This window comes from Ctenopharyngodon idella, chromosome 12 (assembly GCF_019924925.1).
Source record: "Ctenopharyngodon idella isolate HZGC_01 chromosome 12, HZGC01, whole genome shotgun sequence".
NCBI classification, from domain to species: domain Eukaryota; kingdom Metazoa; phylum Chordata; class Actinopteri; order Cypriniformes; family Xenocyprididae; genus Ctenopharyngodon; species Ctenopharyngodon idella.
Genome location: NC_067231.1, coordinates 21,868,164 through 21,888,640, shown reverse-complemented (window position 1 = coordinate 21,888,640; position 20,477 = coordinate 21,868,164). Strand labels below are relative to the sequence as shown.

Genomic DNA, 20,477 nt, shown 5'->3' with positions numbered 1-20,477 from the left:
TGTGCCACAGGCATGAGTGTGAATAAAATCTGGTTCATGCTTCTCCGCAAAGTAAAAAAACAACAACATTCGCATGCTCTAATTATCAGTTGAAAAATTATGAGATGCTAAAAATGAAAGCGATCCATCAAGCTCTGATCTTCTGTTTTCCTGCTGGATGTAGGATCTAATCCAGGCTGTTTGTAGAAGAACTGGATGATGACATCTGGTTCAACATGTAATGAAACAGAGCAGCTCTGGAAATGGGCTTTAATGAAACCCAGAGTATATTGGAATTCCCCACTAGCCAAGCTGTGGGAGCTTCCTTGAGGCTTTCTCTGAAATTTCATCTGCCACATTGTCTAGACACTTCTACATATTCCCAGACACTACAACCCTGAAGCGGTGACTTCATGAGCACTAAATTTAACCTCAGGAAGGCGAAGCCATATTGTACAAGGTCTTCCGGTTATGCGTACTGTAACACCAGAAAATGAATAAAATCGTAAAGCTTAATATGGTGGCTGGTTTATTTATCCTAGAACGCACATGCACTTTAAATGAACCAGCCCAAAATATATATTGTAAGCTAAAAAAGCAACATGAAACCATTGTTGTCAGATTTTATTATAACACTGATATATAATCTTGAGCTTTCAGCATTTCCTCATTCAGATAAATAGGAGCTGTACGTGCATGCCTATTGTCTACACAGAAAATAGCTGTTCGGGGACATTACCAAGATGGCTGCCGAGTGAACCGACTTGCCTTAAAAGGACTTTAGTAACACACAGAGAGGCCAAGCAGCTTGTTGGGAGGCGCCAAAGGAATTTAAACATGGCCGCTGGCAACAGAAGCCATGTTAGTATTTCACCCTCATGTTAATTAGCGTTAATAGCTTTCCGTTCCACAGGGCCCATGGAGGTCATTTAGCTTGAGGAAACAACTGGCCTCGACTCTCCCTTGATATATAGGTCTAGGTATTGTTTGTGCATTACATGAATTATCTTAATTGTCCTATAGAAAATCTTAATAGCCCTGTGGAGAAGAGGGGGAAAAAAAGAGAGAAAGAAAGAGTCTGTGTCCTCATGTAAGACATATGAACGGAGAAATAAACCTCGGGTGTTTGGGATAAACAAGTGGGATTTTAAGTTACACTGACAGGCCTTTGATATCTCGAGATGAAAATAAAATGTATATTTTCAGAGATAGTGCATCACATTACCGGTTAACACACACTGTAAGTGATAATAAAAAGTTCAAAAGCTTCTTTAAATACAGCTGCACATACACATCAAAGCAGAATCTGATGGCATGCACATCAAACACACATACACAATAATTATCAAATGACACGTGTTATTTATCCATAAAACCAAAACGACGCATGAAACGTGCAGCATGCACACACCAAGTGAGCAGTAGGGATGCAATGCAGTGAAATGAGAAGGTGCATGCATGTTTCATCAAACCTGACAGTGCTTATGTTCTCATGGGACTGGGATGATGGGGTATTGATAGTTAGATTAGGAAAGCACCTCAATTTTGCGTCCCTCTACGATTGTACCATTTAATTTCTCCCGTGCGCGGTCTGCGTCTGCGCTTGTTTCAAAAGTTACAAAACCAAAACCCTGAGATGATGTGATCGTAAAGGATTCCCAATAAAGGGTGAAGGGGATGGTTGAAGATATTTGAATGGGCAACAAATAAAGTGAGCAAGAAAAGAAGAAAGAGAAAGAAGGAAAGAGAGAAAGGTCACAATCAGCAGGGTTGCAAATCCTATCCATTAGTAAGAAGTAAAATTAGGACTTTATGGTGAGAGCTACTGTAAAAGAGACATTGAGAGAGAAAGCAATCTGGGATTATATTCAACAATTCTGCATTAATACTGAAACAGTTGGCATGCATGCATGTGTACATTATCTTGCATCTGTAAGTGCGTCAAACATATCAGTAAGTATCAAACTGTCATTCTTTATAAACACAGATATTGTCCTTGTCTTTAAATGATATTGTCTTTAAACTAATGTACAGAATATTTCCAAGGCCACATATAAGCTCAGAAGTTGAATGCACACAATCCTGCGCTCTAGCAGGGAAGCGCCTGCTCTGTCCCCGCACCCCCACCTCTGCTGTCAGCAGTGAGTTATGGCCAACTGCTTCCCAAACGCCATATCCGGAACAGCTATTAGGTATGCACAGCAAACAAGAGCGTGGAACAAGCCCTGGTCTTTTAGTTCATACACACTATGCAAGTACGGCCTGGTAATTGCTTTGGGAGGCCTGTGAGTATGATATGCATACATGGACACCCTATTCCTTGTGTCTAGCGTGAATAAAGACCAGCCCAGGAGTCCTTGGCCTGCGAGGAAACAGAAAAATCAAAAAGGAATAGGGCGCAAAATTAATCCTTTTGACATTTTGCGCTACAGTGTTCAACACAGCGCTTGTAGTTTTCCCTTTTATCACAAATTTAATTAGCTTACACAGCTAGAAAGCTGAGCCACTATCTTTTGGATAACACAAACATACAGTACTTGCTCTGTTCCAAAACCTAGTGAGCTGCCTACAGAGGGAGCATTTTAAGGGATCATAGGCACAGAGGCTGTTCCAAAAGGTAGGCTACTCTTGATTTCTTGTTTTTGCATATAAATATTTATACATAAATAATATATAATAAATAAATATATCAAAAAATGTGTACATGTAATATAATACAACACATTATATAATAGCAGTGTTGATCAAATACATATATAAAAACTAATATTTATATTAAAATCCTAAATATTAATTGTTAAATACTTATAACATATTTATAATCAGCACTGCCATATATATATATATATATATATATATATATATATATATATATATATATATAAAACCAAAAAACTGAAAAGAATCAGTTTAGTTGATTATTTTCCCTTATATTTGCATATGCCAAGTCATTTTATGCTTATTAGCATATAAGTGTTAGCTTAGCAACATGCTAATACCAAAGTCTATTGGAATCCATTGTGAATTATGTATGCATACATAGGCAGCTTTCTAGGTTTTGGAACAGAGCTACTGAGGAATTCAAAAGTCCAGAAGAAAACAGGCTATTTGTGAAGAATCAGCTGATCTTATAATGTGCGTTGCTTAGGTTGAGCACACTGTGGCGGTTTGTTCCTGCAGATTCACCCCTGTGAATCAACTAGGAGGAGGCGAGAGAAGTTCTCCTCAGCAAAATGTCACCCTCCTTTGAGACCAGCAGTGCTATATGGAAGAATGCCTATATATAACCCATTTCCAGCGCAAGACTGGAGACTTAAACAGCTGAATCCTATTACAGTAGGACAGCTCTAAGAGCAGAATCACTGCGTGTTGGTCAGACCTCACTTCATTGAATTATAACTGGGCGAGTTAACTTGTACTCAGCTGAAACCACTCAGTTGTCTCTCTGCGTAGCTACCTTTCCAAAACGTGTCTCGGCTCAGTGTGAGCGAGTGTGAGAGTGTGACGTTTGAGTCACTTTGCGGCTGCTGTGTAAGAGCTGTAATTATTCGGCTCATGAAGGGAAGAGGAGACCTGTAGGGAGGAAGAAGTATGAAGTGACAAAGAACTGTTCTTCCAGCTGACTTACCTTAGAGCCCCGCTCGTTAAAAATAATTTCCACATCCAAAATTTTCCCAAATTGCTGTGGAGAGAAAAGGAGATGGGGAAAAAAAATTAAAGAGGAGAGACAGGGGAGGAAGGAAGAAAGGAAGACAGAGAGGGAGAGAGAAGGAGTAATTAGAACTCATCTCTTCTGCAGTTTGTCAGGAAACTTGAGCACTTGATTGCATAGGGAGCTAAAATAGTAAATTCACCGTTTTCATTGAAGCTATGAATACACAAGACAAACCTTTTGCCATGACAGCGAAATGATACTGACAAACACAACTGATCAGTAACGGGTTACATTAAAAGTAACACATTACAACGTTACTCAATATTAAACAACAAATTGCAATGTCTCTCAATATGGAAAGTGAAAAGGTTCTTTTGCTATTTTTTTCTCACTGTTAACTGACTGATATTGTGCTTGGGGTGGAATGCTAATTTAGTTAAACACTGCAAAGTATATACTGTGCATTTTAAGTGAAACAGTAGACATTATTCTACAATAAACAAATTTAAAAAAAATATATATACAACAATTAGTTCCAGGCTGTATATTTGTAGTGGGAAGTGACTGCATCCGAAATCACATATTTTCTAAGTAGGTACTTCTTTTGAAGCAATTACTCAAATAGTACTAATGTGTGTAGTATGAATGTAATCTGGATGTACTACATTTGTCATCTTGTCATTATCATGTGTACATTTCACCTACTGTTTTATAAAGATTTGGACATACTATTTTTGTATTTCACAAACTATTTTTGTTGCATAACAGTATGTGAAAGAGTAGTCAGTGAATCATTCACTCATTCGATCTGTACAAAACACTAATTCATTTGGTAAAAAAAAAAATACATCACTGAATTCTGAACCACATACTATTATTACTATTTGTTTTTCATATCTTTCTATGTCAGAAATAGTAAGAGAAGTATGTGGTTCCAAATTCAGCATGTTTTTATGAGTGTCTGTAAATCATTCACATCGATTTGTTTAAAAAACACTAATTCATTCAGGAATGAAGCAAGAGACTGTCATAATGAGTGAGTCAACGAATCATTCACTAATTTGATTTGTTCAAAACACTGATTGATTCAGGAGCAAACCAAGTTATTGCCTTTATGAGTGAGTCAATGAATCATTCACTAATTTGATTTGTTTAAAACAATGATTCATTCAAGAAGAAGACTCTCTTTATGAATAAGTCACCAAATCAACTCATTTGATTTGATTAAAACCTAACCCTAACACTGATCAATTAAGTAACCAAAAAAGTTACTAGGTGTGTTTACCTTGAAGCAGTGCCGATCGGTGTATGACATCAAAGTATCGCAAAAGTGATTCAAAAGCATAGGGAGCCATCTGCTTCTCTCTAATCGCCTTGCAGTACTTTGATGTCATACACCGATTGATCTGCGCAGTGCTGCTTCAAGCCGAACACACCAATTGTCGAACACAACGATTTATGAGTGAGCCAATGAATCATTTACTAATTTGATTCATTAAAAATACTGACTGACTCAGGAAGGAAAAGTGACTCTCTATATGAGTGAGTCACCAAATCAACCACTCATTTGATTAGTTCAAAACACTGATTGGTTCAGGAAAAAAACACTCTTATGAGTGAATCACTTATTAATTATGCACTTAACTGATTAATTCAGATATTAACTTTACATGACACACAACAACTACAAAACATCGCTTGCACAACTATTTGCTCCTCTATCACTCTTTCAATTATGAAAAAGTAAAAACGTTAAAAAAAGTATCACGTTACGTCTTTGAAAAAGTAACTCAGGTCCTATGATGTAAATTTAATTGAAGGCTTTTATTTGTGGCTGCCTAACCAATTGTGCAACATGAAGCTCTCGGCTGGGTCGGGACTCTGGGAACGAGCAGGACATACTGCTGATGGGAGCAAACTTCAAAAGATCACAGCAGCACCCTACTGTGTATGCACCAGTGCTCTTAATGACACGATATGGCTTGTTATTTTCTGTGGTGTTTTTGACTGATAAAAGCTGGCCGAAGCCACAGCAGAGGGTATTTCTGGCTTGACTTAACACCAAACGCCCGACTCAATTAAAAAAAGGATAATTGGATATAGAGCAGCCATCATCGCTGATGATAAACCTTATATTTGTTTATCTCATTGATGAATACCATCCTCGTAATTACCTGTCACTTCGGGTATTATTTTCCAGCTATTTGCGCTCCGTTCTGTGGTTTTATCTGATTGTCATTCTCACGGCCCTATGAAACACCCAATATCTCATTTTTATTCTCTAATTAGCATTAGCCATGAGGCACTGACCACTCCCTCCGAGATACGGCTTTGTCTGGAAGCTCTTTTCAGCTGCTCAATGGATTTGCAAACTGGCCGCCAAGGAAAGAAGCCCAAACTTTCTTGGCCTTTGAATAAACGTCGCTCATACCTGTGACCAAAAGGTGAACCCTGAAGAGGCTGCAGCCTGATTAGGGGTGATAAACACCACCCTCGCTGCACGTAACACAGAGCGCTACAACGTTAACCTCTCTTGCCTTATGCTAATCGGGATCCTGGTTAGGGAGCTCCACAACAAGACCTTGAATCAAGCAGGTTTATTTCAATAAATAAATAAACATGCAAGCACATGCCAACGCAAGGTCACTGCTGCTTTAGCCGAAGGAGGAGACAGCTTCTTAAAGAAGTAATTTGGAACAGGCTTAAATAATTGGTCAGATGGAAGCAGGAGACACAGGAGGCTCCAGGGTGCAGTGCTATAAATGTGCTGGGAAGCATGACTGTTTATATGAAAGCGTAGGACAGCAATTAGAGCAACCGCACAAAATGACACATGTGATAAAGGTTCTGTTTGCATTTCTCTCTTCCACTTTGGCGGTTGCCGGAGAGGAGTGACGGCCAGGCCCGGCTCTCCCCGGAGGGTTAACGGCGCTTAAGCGTTCCATTTAACGTGGCCAGCTTTGGAGATCATTACGGAACGTAGCGGAATGAAAGCAAAACCTTAAGTTCCCCTAATGGGCGGAATGAAAGCAGGTTTTAATTGCTGTCTAAAATGGCTGTATTATTTCATTAAAACTAATTACCCTGTCAAGCAGGCCGCATCGGCTTCATTTCAGCACAACAGGGGAGAAATGGGCCTTCCAGGCACCTACGGCTCAATGGGATTGATCGAGGGCCCAGGTCACTAATAAGGTTAAGAAGAGCCGCCTTTCATCCGCCCAGCCGTGGGGAGAACCTGAGGCGGACTGTATATGTGCACGTCTGTGGTGAGGAGGAGGCTGAGCGCGCTGCTCTGATCTCACGCGGGGGAAAAAAGTGACGCCTCGCAGTTCATTTTGGCCGGCTGTTGCTTGATCTACCGCGCTTGTTTTTCCAGCCCAATTCAAATTCCACAGACAAAGCCAAACAGCTGCTACTTGACACGATTCCCTCCATTTGTTCAAATTAAGATGCTTTTCCCCTCCGCCAGAGTCAGATTCAAACGCCGGCATTTGCATCTCAGCGTGAACCTGCTCACGACCGCAGACGATTCGCTCTAAACAAAGTCTGCGGATGCTAATGGTTTTAACCCACCCTAATGGGCTTATGGTATTGCTGAAATATTTCCCAGGGTAGTCATCCCTGGGAAAACTGAACTAATCACACACAGTCACCATAGGCCCAATCATCGCCATTGCCGTGCAGCAGAGAGCTTTAATAAGAGTGTAGGCCTACATGAAATTAGGATCAATGGGAGATCGCAGTGTGAGACTGCTGGTGGTCCACACATTTGATAGGTTGGGAAAACGGTTCACGAGAATCGTTTGAAGCAAGTCACAGACGCTGTGCAAACGGATGGAGAGTAGTTAAAAAAGCGAGTCAGTAGTGTGACATTAAGTCAGTTTTGTTTGGAAATCAAGTAGGTATCATTATAAACCCATTACAAAACCATATGGGGCTTCTACTCTTGTTTGAGATTCTAGGTAAACCTCTGCACTCCCTTGGGTGATCAATATTTTAGAAGATTCAAACCTCTAAGTGAAATACAGAGGGGAATAACGGTCTATTAATCCAGAATAACAAGGTACCTGTTTTAATTTAACACCAACTTTCCCCAGTGCTAGGGGACATTTTTATTGCTAGTATATACATACAGAATGCTGCATGCACTGATCTGTAGGATTGCTCAAATCAATGCAGGGGAGTATTATGGGAGGAGTTGGACTTTGTAAGCACAATTTTGCAGCCTTAGTGTGGAATCGTCATGGTGGTGCTTTAAAACCAATTTCATACACTAGCATTAAATCCACATACTCATCTGTATAATTGCTTTGGATGTCTTTTTCTAATTATAAAATGAGGCTCAAATAAGGTTGGGTAATGGAGCTTTTTAATCGTCGCTCTTTGTTTGACTATGGTCCAAGCCAGTGTACTCGAATGAGGAAAAGACTCGTAAAATTGCAGTTTTTATTATCAGCTATTCTAAATTGAATTTCCATCTTGCTAAATTGAGAAATCAGAAATAGTTTAGAAAGCTGTCTTGGAGTTTGTGAGTGTGATCTGTGACTGTTTTTCTACAATAATCCAGACTTAAGACTTAACATTGAAAGATAGAAATAATTCAATTGGAGGTTTCATTTAAAATCTAGATAATAAAGAGAACTGAGTCTGAGAACTGTGAGAAAAGTGATAAACTACTCTTTAAAGCACTATATAGTGTAAAAGTGTTGGGGTCAGTAAGATTTTTTTTTATGTTTTTGAAAGAGGTCTCTTATGTAAGGAGCCCCTAAAGGGACATGGTGATGCAAAAAATATGAGATGGGAGGAAAAAATATATTTCAATGCTTTTGCATTCACTCAAAAAACTTTTGTGTTCTTTGCAAGCGGACGCAAAGTTTCTCGGGGGAAACAACCGTTTTGTGAGAGAATGCAAAGTTTTTCAGGGGACCGCAAAACATTTGTGAGAGAATGCAAAAACCTTGACGTATAATTTTCCCTCCCATCTCATATTTTTGTCCTTCATGTCCCTGCATTTATTTGATCAAAATACACTAAAAACTGTAATATTGTGAAATATTATTAAAAATTAAAATAGTTTTCTATTTCAATAGAAAATTATTTTAATTTTTAATAATATTTCACAATATTACAGTTTTTAGTGTATATATATATATACATATATATATATATATATATATACACACACTAAATGAGATATATTTTTTTAATTTATTATACAATTATATACAATTATTATTTCACTATAAATTAAAATTTAAATAATTTATTCCTGTGATGCAAAGCAGAATTTTCAGCATCATTACTCCAGTCTTCAGTGTCACATGATCCTTCAGAAATCCTTCTAATATGCTAATTTGCTGCTCAAGAAACATTTCTTATTATTATATATGTTAAAAACAGTTTTTGTGGAAACAGTGACATTTTTCTTCAGGATTCTTTGACGAATCGAAAGAAAATAAAAGTATTAACTTTTTATATGGGGAAATGGATTTTGGACAGCAGTTTGCAAAAGCCAAAGATTAAGGGGTAGCCAGTAAATCCAGAGAAAGTGCTTAAAGAGTTTTAAACCGTCAGTAGATGGTGATCTTCTCCCCTTGTGCTTCTATCACTCCTCACTGTTCTCAGACTTGCCTTTTCTCACATTTTTGGGATTTTAGAGGGGCACAGCGCTTGTCCGTCCCATCCTCTCCCACTAGTCTATCTATGGCATGGGATAATTGCACCCCTGGGTCCCTGAGAGACTTCACAGCAAGTTGCAGCAGTCTCTTCAGAAAAACATACACACACTTGGTCACACATATGCCTGTTTTCGCATCGGAGCTGTCAGCCAACACAAACCTAATGAGGATAAACTTCTAGTTTTTAACCACAGTGAGGAGCGCTATTAATTACGTCTCCACTAGTGGGACCACTGTGTGGCTCCCTGTTCATCACATCAACGCTGGGCAGAACGGGAGAGGAGCAGAGAATAGAGGACAGCCTCTCTTAGAGACAACAAAGAGCGCGAGGAACAGATGTTCTCAAGACTCAGCAGTCAGGCTGTACCCAGAGTCCTCCACCAGTTTAAGTGTTACTGTTAGCTATACAATGCCCTTAGTAAACACAGACTCCGGTTTTTAACAAGCTGGGACCAGCAATGTTTTTTCTCCACTGTACGCTGCCTGTAGGCTCCAGTAACAAGCTGCCAGTGTTTAACGCCGCTCCCTTGCTGGCTGCTGTTAATTCAAAGGTATGCTGGAGTTTAACTGTACGAGTCCTTGAGTCTTATAGAGATGCCTGGTTGAAGAACGCTGCGAGTCGTTCATTAGTTTTGTTTTTTATTCTAGCCGAGAGCGCTTACAACTAAACACAGATTGAGGAGCAGTAGTTGTGGATAAAACGCTAAATAATGACCAGCTATTACCATGCCTGTCGCTGCTCTCAGTATAACAATACTTTCTGATTGAATACCCTTGTTTTAAAAAACAAGTTTCCCTAATCCCTTGTCACACACTAAATATAGAAACTAAAGCTAATGTAATGCAGTTAAATTATTTAGCACTTTATCATGCACTATCTAGCCTTGGAGGGTTAAATAGAAAAATGTGAAAAACAAGAAAAAACTTAAATATTTGGGCCACACACTGACTATGAAATTTGCATGACATGGCATTTAGTTAATCAAATTGATCACAATTTATCACATACATCAGTATTTGCTGAGAAAAGCCTTCATATGACAATAATTGTTGACATTACATTATGTAATGTCTCCAGATCCTTAGCAGAAGAATTAAGGAATAAAAATTTGGAAAAAAAATTAATTATGAGACTTTTACTTTTAAAACAATTCTTGCAAAAAGTCACATAAATGCAATCTAATAATTGGCCTTAGCTATATAGGAATTAAACTAAACAAATAAAATATTTATTGGTTTATTTTTTTATAAAATACTACTGGCAAAATGAATTATGTGTACAGTATCTTTAACTACACATGGTCTTATGAACAACAATTTAAGTCTTACAGGTAGTTCTGTATGTTCTATATGTGCTATACTGTATGTTTGATTCACTAAAAAGAACTGATTCAAAAGAACTGGTTGCACTGTATGTTTTTGATTCACAAAAAATGGCTCATACGAACCATTCAATCAGTTATTGGACTAAACTGGTTATATGCTTTTTCATTTGTTGAAAAAAAAAAAGGTCTCATAAGATTAATTCAATCGGGAATTGGACTACACTGGCTGCAAGTCAAATTAAAATGTCAAATTGACAGCCCTAGTTTAGTCATACTAATACATAACTTTAGAGGAGGAAAAAAAAAACTACAATATCTAAACTGATTTTACATTGATGCATATAAGATCAATGTCCTTGTCAAATTGAAACAGGATTGATGATCAGGCCTTCCTCTGAGATGTAACCTGCTGCCATCTGGCTGAGGCCTGAGACTCACCCCGAACATTTGCCGGAGGTCTGGGTCACGGAAGCGAAAGGGAATGTTGGAGACGTGTAACCGTTTGGGCTGCTGCTTCTCCGAAGAGTCTGAGGGCTGGAGCTGAAGCTGCTGGGAGCCGTCTGTCTGTGCCACATCGTCCGCTTGCTGAAAGACACACAAGCACAGCTCTGTTAGTTCCTAGCTCAAATGTTGTCACGGCCTGGAAAAAGTGCAGCGGGCAACGGTTACGGGAGGTGAGGGGGTGGGTGAGCAGGGGGAGATCAGGGCATGCTGGTGGCATATTACAAATTCCCTCTGCTCTGCCAACATTTGTATGTGGCGGTGAAGATTAAGGAAGCTGTCAGGAAGTGTGGATACAGATTTAAAGGGAAAAAAACTCTGACATGGGGAGACCAGAGAATGCATTTACTGAGCAGCCGCCTATAAAGACCTGAGGGAGAACGGGAGAGGGAGAGAGAAAGTAAGCGTAAAGATGGTGTGCTCATCTGTCCATCATGTGGAGGAAACGGTAGTGACACAGCTGTGCTCAAGGATGGACTGCTGTCCGTGACACACATTCATCTTTCACCTCACAAGCCCTGATGCTACAGCCTTCATCCCATTCTTACTGATTCTCTCGTCTAAGACCTCATCTGACCTCGTTTCTACTGGAGATCAACCAATATTAATTATCAAACATTACTGTAAGTGTTCAAGATGAGAACAAACATTTTTGCCCCCTTTTTTGGACAATATAACAACTAAATAATCAGCACACTGTATACAACCTAACATGCATTATTAATTTAATAGTATAATAATGTAATAAAATTAATTCAATATTAATTTCAGTATTATCAATATTCATTTAATATATTTAATATCAAACATTAAATACTACTTATGATTTATAATAATAAAATAATATTTATATTACTTATATAAAATATTATAATAATATTATGCTGTTTTTGCATTTTCTGTGCAGATTTTAGAAGAAAATATGTGGCGTGGATTAAACATACTATAGCTGAAAGAATAGCCGAAGTGTGCAAAAATATTTCATAAACAAGCACAATATCAGTGAAAATATCTAGTCGTGTTTATCCAAATTTATAAGAGATTTATACACTGTTAATTCAATCATACCAAATATGATGAAACAATACAGAAAGAAACGCTATGAAATAATTAATCTATATCTATAAAGAAAAATATTATCTAACAAAATACTCTTGAGGGAGGATCAGGTTAGTGCATAGCTGAATTAATAATTAATCCAGATGTGATGCAATGGCTGACAGATGCATAAGACTCCTCTGCATTTAAAAGTTTGTCTTGTTTTTCAGCCATTGTGTGCAGACATGTTCAATGAAGGAAAAAGCATGGTGAGCGCAGCACCCGAGCGGCAGCCCTTCATGTATATAATGAATTAGAAGAACATGGGAGCACAGATGAAGAGATGATGTCAGCTAAACTTCCCCCGGCTTAGCAGGATCAATGAGAGAGAAGTGCTGAAGGCAGCTACATTTGGCTGGGCCCATAGACAGCTGTATACTCACGCTGTAGAGAGAGAGAGAGAAAGAGAGAGAGAGAAAGAAAGAAAGAAAGAAAGAAAGGGTGTTGCTATGTGGTTGCTAGGGTGTTCTGCTGGGTTGCTAGGTGGTTCTTCCTGGCCGAAAACAGTGCAACCCAAAGTCTCTATGGCTATGTTCACACAGCAACAGAATAGTGTTGTCAGTCTTTAATACGGTTACATTTATACACAGGTCAGTTATTTACAATTCTATTACCAAAACTCACACCTGTAAATTTTCATGACGCACAACCACATTCTCGGCAAACCTGCGCTGTGTGAACTGGACTGGACTGGACTAGTCGTCTATCACGTCATACAGTGCGAGAGAACTGCTCTGCGTTGCACAAACGCATGTTTACTGTGTGTTGCAGGATTTCTGTGTGGGTTTCGGTAACTTACAGGCATTGATATTACTTTGGTCACTGTCACTGTTTACTGGTGAGAGCATACATGGTTGACGCCCATTGCATGTTCATGCAGACAGTATTCGAGACGCTACTTTAAGTTGCTGTGTGAACACATCTGTAAATAAATGCAGTTGACAGTGTGAATGTAGCCTATTAGAAATGGGTTGGGGTCCTACAGGGTGAGTCTATGGGATATTTTTGCCTTTTACATCATCTGCCAGGTGAAAATTTGTCTGAAAAAAAGTCACTTAGAAAAGTAAAGCTGCATGATTTGAGGTATCGTTCATGTCCGCAACACAAACAGTGAGGAACACGTTAATAATAAAACCTCTAACCCTTAGTATAAACAATAGTATTAGACTGGAAGTCAATGGAGTATGACACGCTAGATATAGTGAAATGGCTAAGGTTTTGGATCCCATTAAGCTTGGCAAATAGCCCAAAACAGACCAAAAGAATAGGTCTTTTGCCACATAAAATGAGTACTCAAATGAATTCTGAATTCAGATAAGATATTAAAAACTGATGAATCAAAACATCCTAACATGTGACTTCTGGGGATCCTGTTGAATTGGTTTGGCAATCATTTTTGATAGTATTCAGATTTATCTGTACATTTCTAAGAGTGTTTTTTTCTTGTATTTCAAGTACATAGTTAATTATAATAAGTGGGCTGGACAAATTCCCCCTCATTAAGCACAAAACACACAAGAGATATGAATCATAGAAGATGGCAATATATCATGTATTAGGTAATGAAGATATAATGAGATATCTATCACTCCATCCCTTTTCGCTCGCACCCTGTCAGAGAAAAATAGAGGGAAAAGGCGAAGTAAACGCAATTATGTAGACACAGCTAAGAACATAATACCAACTCAAATGCAAAAGATTTGGACCTGCAAGGCGTTCATTTTTCCACTCATTACTGAGAGAAGGTGAAAAATGGCATGATAAAATATCAGCTGAAATGAGATTTTAAAGTTTAACTCGCTGAACAAAATCATTATTGCAGAGGACATATGTCTTTACAGGGGAAATTACACCAGTAACATGACAGAAGCGACTTTACATTTCTATGGGTCTCGCAGATTTATCTTTTTCGCAATTAACAGAAAAAAATAATAAAACAAGTAGACAAACATCTTTACATCTTCTGTGCTTATCTAATATTTATTCAAGCAACTTTACTGAAAGAAAGAAAAAAGATTAATTTTAACCTTACAGTAGCTATAACATGACTAGCTCTACCAAAGGCAATTTTTAAGGGAAAACAAACTCAAAGCTAAGAGTAAAAATATTCATGTACAAGACAATGCTCCAAACAAATTAATGTATCATATTTTCTAACCTAAGCACAATTCTAAACTGTTGTTGGATTTAATATCTTCTGTGGTCACATTCCAGCTCCAAGAGTCCTCACATCACAGAGCCAGACAGCAAGGCTGGACTATTGCCTTTAAAAAAAAAACTTTTAAAGACACAGGAGCTGCCACTGTGGCTTAAAGGGATAGTTAAAACTTGTCATCATTTAATCACCCTCAAGTCCAAGTTCCAAACCTGTTGGAAATTCTTCTGCAGGACACAAAAGATGTTGTTTTGAAAAATGTCTCAGTCCATTCAATGCCATACAAGCCTTTTTTTTCCTCCATACAATGAAAGTCAATGGTGTCCACTGTTGTTTTAGACTGTTGTGTTAAAATATAGCTCAAAATATCTTCTTTTGTGTTTTGAAAAAGAAAGAGAGTCATACAGGTTTGTAATGACATGAGGGTGAGTAAATGATGACAGAATATTCATCTTTTTGGTGAACCATCACTTTAAATGGGCCAGACTGAACTTTTTCTCCTTTAATAATGTACATTCATTTTGTGTTTAAATTTAGTACCAACTAGTCCCTGTTCTTCCCCATGGATGATTACTAGATGATGTGCTTAACCGTTGCTAAACATACACTGTACTACATGTCACATGGTCAATCAGTCTTTTTTGAGAATGATGAAGGTAAGTTTTGCTACAGGTTATACAGTATAACAACAGCGAAACCTCTGAACCATTAAATGTCGAGGGTCACCAACTTCTGCTTTTTCCATCTGACAACTTCCTCATCTTCTCTAATGCACAGACTCTCCCAATGGGCTCTCCGGGGTCTCTGTGAGAGGACACCGTGTTTACCAGCACATTGGCACTATCAATCATTGCAGCTATTTAGACAGTCAAGCCCTGTTAAGATAAAGCACACGGGTCGGCTCTGGATCCACACAGCCTGTCGTCCTGCCCCTTGTGTATGCTGCCTGAGGTCGGCGAGCAGCGGAGGCCCGTAGCCCCTGCCTGATGGTGGTAGATGGAAAGCCGAGCAGATGGATGGGCAAGCGGAGGTGCAATTACCCCCTGGTGCCCCCGCTCCCTGGGCTGCACCTCTTCCCGCTCCCTCATCCTCATCCATCACGCCGGTGCCATCGGTCATTCACATGCTCTGTCTGCAGTCGCTCTGGAGAGAGCAGAGCTATCTATCATGTCTAACAGGTGAGCGGTGCGAAGGCGCGGACTCGCCCATTACCGACCGGCGGAGCGTGGCCTCTGAGAGCCTCCAATTCCTCGCTCTGCCCAACGAAGTGCTGGAGAGAAGGATGAGGGCTTTGATTTGCTTACTTTATGGGAACACGTATTGACTAGGTCTTCTCAGATGTAAGTCATCATGTAGCGACGCGGAGCAGCGAGTAATGGACAGTGATAAAAATGAAGAGAAATTGTGGGGCTACTTCACATTCATCTTGCATGCTTTGCTTAAAAAGAGGACAATTGTTCTGCCATAACAAGTGCTTTGTAAAACACACAGTCCGGCTTGCTCACTCTCGACTAGAATGATATAATCTCTCTGGCTTTATTCGGAGCACTTCCCCTGCTCTTGAGCGTGGCGGCTTGGAGTGCTCTTCTCTGGAGGAGTTGACACCAGGCCAGGAGAGGGAGAGGAGAAGTACGCGTTCGAGACTCCGCACTCCAGGTTTGGATCTAATTATCTCATCGTCACCACTAAGCAGCCATCTACAGGGGGTTCGTCTGCGCAATTTGCCTTTTAATTTGTGTTAATTGCATGTTAATTATATTGCAGCTAGCATGGGCTGCATCTGTCTCTTTCAGAGACAAGGTTTCAGAGGGCTTTGCTCTCCCAAGTTCCGCAGACGAGGTGAAAAGTAATTAAAAGTGTTCGGCGTTCGAGGCGGAGGCAAAGTCCCTGCTCACTCGGGTTGCCAGGTTGTTCTCTGGAGGACGTCGCGAGATGTTTAGGTGGAGGATTTGATGTCTTTCTTGTACATGTAGATGGACTATAACCCTCTCTAAAGCACTCCATTTACCAGGAGGACAATGAGGAGGAGCTAAGTAACCTGCATTAGGGTTTCAGAATGAGGATCCAGCCAAAAAAGCTAATAGTAAATCCATATGGGAGGATTTTACGGTCAGCTAAGAAAAGCTCCTCAAATTAACCCCAAGTAGATATATTAGCCCCTCTAAAGGTTTATGACAGCCAATTACTACAACTGAAGTCAGGAATGTTACATAACGTTCCATTTGCCAGGGTCTGGGATTATGTATGCCAAATGATTTACTGAATGACAAATGTGGACTACTTATCGCTCTAACATACTCTTTCTAGGACATTTTTAGTAAATATGTGTCATTTCAAGTTTCAATTGATTGTTCCCACATATAACCAGAAAACAAATGCTAAATGTGTGGGCTAAAAAAAAAAAAAAAAAAAGGTTTTCAAAGCAGTTGGCTGCAAGGTGGTGCCAGAGAAAAAATTATACAATGTATTTTAGGGCTGTCAGTGTGTTAATAATATAATATACATTTAATTAAACGTAATAAAAATAAAAAGGTAAAACATTTTGCTTCAGTAAAACAACAGGATAAAAACCAATTATAACATTTTACAAGTAACATTTAAAATGTCACACCAAATAATTTATACACAAAAATATATAGCTGCCTTTATATAAAGACCCCTCAAAATGTGATCATCGATCTTCTCATTTGCATTTCCTGCTAGACTTCCAAAATGCTGGACTACAATCATTCCATGCAGCCGATGCGCTTCTTGTTTCCATTCCTATTGTAGAGGAGCAACTTCCCTGCACTTCACGTTCCACAAGGAATGGAGCAGCCAAGCAGTACCAAGAAATAATTGCCTGAACATTATCATACACCACCACATTGGACCTCACATCCAAGCCCCCTTCCCTACCGCAACGTCACAGAAGGCTTGTGTTTGCACACATTCGTGTGTGTCCATGTTTGAATGTGCGGTTGGGTGGGGAATGAGTCCTGCTAAATCGCTTCTATTGCCGCACTCATTCAGTGTTATCTGCAAATCACTTTCAAAGTGCTCAGCTCAGCACTTCCCCCTTCAGAATGCCCCTACAACCACATAATTGAAACTATCTGATTGGAAAGCTGCCAAGCAGGTAGATTACATCCGATTAGGGCCAAACCAGCGCTTCACTTAAAGGGATTAGCTTGAGCCGCTTTATATTTTTTTGTTCTTCCACACTTCTGCTACCCTCCCCTCCGATCCCATCATCCCTCCCTCCCACTGAGATGCGAATACAAACCGTCACCTGTCATCTAAAAGGAAGACACTGGCCTTTCAGTCTTGTGCAAAGCTCTAATTAATTAGACGAGGTAATCTGACTCGCAACAAGTTTAGCCGGTAACAAATATGGAGGCTTAAAGAGCGTGTAGACCTGCAATACTATTATCAATGGCACAGTAAAAACTACTCAGGGAAGACCGCCAAGAATAAGTGCAGGAAATAATGGCATTCCCTTAATAACATAACATCACACTCCTTTGAGCAGTACGGCTGTGTTTGAGCGAGTTGCAAATCACAGTTTAGACAATCCCACCCAAGGCAATATGACAGTCGTAGTGGAAAACTGTTAGCACGTACCCTAAAGAGAGGTAAGTAGTCTTTTATCGCCGAGTTACCGAGCATCTAGAGTCTGTGCTGTTGTGATGATGTGATCTGATATGTGATCTGATGTGATTACCGTCCACTCTCTGAGGTGTAGTGTTCCTTCTTTGCTAATGATCCTCCACAGGGAGAGAGAAAAGAGGGAGAAAGGAAGAATTTCCTTGGTGGGTTCGGCCAGAATGACAGTTTAAGTACAACCTCCAATCGAGCCGTAGATTAGCCCAGCCAGAGCTCAGGTGCCTTTACAGGGCCTGTCAGCATCGCTTCTCTGCGATCTGCTGAGCGTGGGATTATATCTACTTCCTTTAAACCACACCACCTCAGAGCTTTACACATATCCCAATCAGAAAGAGAAAAAGATTACATTTTTCATCCGTTCTTTTTCCCCCCTAAGGCCAAGAAGACCTTGTACTTCTTTTCGCATTGAAGAAAAGTTTTACGCTCTTTAATTTCTCTTTCCCACCCTTCTCTTATGCCCTTTCTCTGGCTGTGTCTCATTTCACTCCTTGGTTACCTATGATGTGAATTTAGGGTCTATCCTCAAAAAAATTGGTATATAATCAATATAGCTAACATTAAATATTTTGTTAATGTAAGAAATACTTTAGTTTAGCAACAATAACTGTTAGATTCTGTATTTATTTGGTTACCTAGACAAAATTGTCCAAAATTTCTGACAATATTTCTAGTGAATATCTAGAAATAGATATCTTTTACAAAGGCCAACAATATAGGGGTCTTGTAAAGGATGAGTGTCAAGCCCTGAAACCAGCCCTTTATATAAAATCTAATAAAATCTAAGTGCTAAAATAAAAAAATAAAACGACTCTCAGGGAATCTGTCCTTTTTTTCCTGCATTTCCTCCAAGTGTAAATGTATGTTTTCATCAAAGGCCTATAGGAACCAAGAAAGGGTAGCACAAACAGACAAGATACAACTTACCCATGGGACCGGGTCTAAGGACAGTCTCTCCTCTCAGAGTTTCTTTTATTTCATCATGTGCTTGTCATATGCTCAGATAGAGCACTTGGGCAGCACTCGTTAAGTGGTCCATTGAGACATTTGTGATATTGTTAGCCATTGTAAATGGCTCCATGGGGTTTAAGATATGGAGCCATGTGATAGCCATGGCTTAAAGCTTGATAAAATGGAGAGAGAAAGCAGAAGAACTCTTTAAATGGGGAAGGATGTTTTTTTCTCTAAATGTCTCTTATTTTGTCCTGTCCTTTTATCTTTATAGTTCTTTTCATTCCGAACTCTTCTATTTCCTAGCCCCAGTTTCTCTTTATCTCAGTCTGCCTGAATGCAGAAATGTTAAAAATGGGATGTTAGAGTCTGATTCTGACATTTTTGCACTGTTTTTTAATTAAAAGTTTTTTTTTTGGGGTCTCAGTGGGATTTTTTTCATATTTGTGAAATAACACAGGTTTTTGTATCAACATCTTATAATAGATAAGACATGATTACATTGTGATTTTGTTCCTCATATGACTATGCAGTTCTGGAAGAGAAAAACTGCAGGCCTCCTAGATAAACATAATTATATATCATTAGAAGACATGTTGGAGCAGTTTTCTTTAGTAGACATTTTACATCTAGTTCACCAACAAGCATTAGACTATTGTTCTTACAGTTTGACTAAACCAAGTATTAAGTTGCAGCTCCTAATTAAAAAAAAAAAACCAGGGTTCGGCCAACCAGGGTTAATATTGTTAACTACAACTAAAACATTTACATAAACAGCTCCTCTTACTTGTGGTGTCCCTCAAGGCTCTATTCTCGCTCCAATTTCATTCTCCTTGTATATGCGCTTCCTTTGGTGTCGATTTTTAAAAACATGTTATCTGTTTTCATTGTTATGCTGACAATACCCAAATCTATCTGCCCCTGGGATCTAATAAGAGGGGTTTGGATAGTATGTTGGCTTGTCTTGCTGATGTCAAGGCCAAGCATTTTCTTCACCTCAATGAAGGCAAAACTAAGATTATAGTTTTTGAATCCTCAGAAGCTGTTAGCTCACTTTGTTTAATCTTTGGTCATTTATTTCCATTTGTTAAACCATTAGTGAAGAACTTGGGTGTGTTCTTTGATAGTGCTCTTAAATTTGACAAACAGATTAGTTCTGTGGTCAAAACCAGTTTTTTTTTTTTTCACCGAGTCCTAGCTAAGGTAAAATCATTTCTTGATTTTAAGGACTTTGATAGGGTGATCCATGCTTTTATTTTGACAAGGTTTGATTATTGTAATTCACTTTATATGGTTATTAACCAAGCATCTCTGGCCCATCTGCAAATGGTACAGAATGCAGCTGCCAGGCTCCTAACTGGTGTGTGGAAACGAAAGCACATTACTTGATTTTAAAGTGCTGTTACTGGTCTTTAAATCCTTGAATGGATTAGCACCTGCATACATTTCTGACATACTATCTGTTCCCAATCCAGTAAGGTCTCTATAGGTCA

At 39.1% G+C, this 20,477-nt stretch overlaps 1 protein-coding gene across 1 annotated transcript in view; it reads right to left on the bottom strand.

Moving 5' to 3' along the window:
- rbfox3a (RNA binding fox-1 homolog 3a) overlaps positions 1 to 20,477 on the bottom strand; it is a 395,081-nt gene that overhangs the window by 18,154 nt on the left and 356,450 nt on the right. The window contains 3 exon segments of the mRNA XM_051914271.1: positions 1,518 to 1,610; positions 3,608 to 3,661; positions 11,076 to 11,222. Coding sequence (XP_051770231.1) covers positions 1,518 to 1,610; positions 3,608 to 3,661; positions 11,076 to 11,222 — 294 coding nt within the window.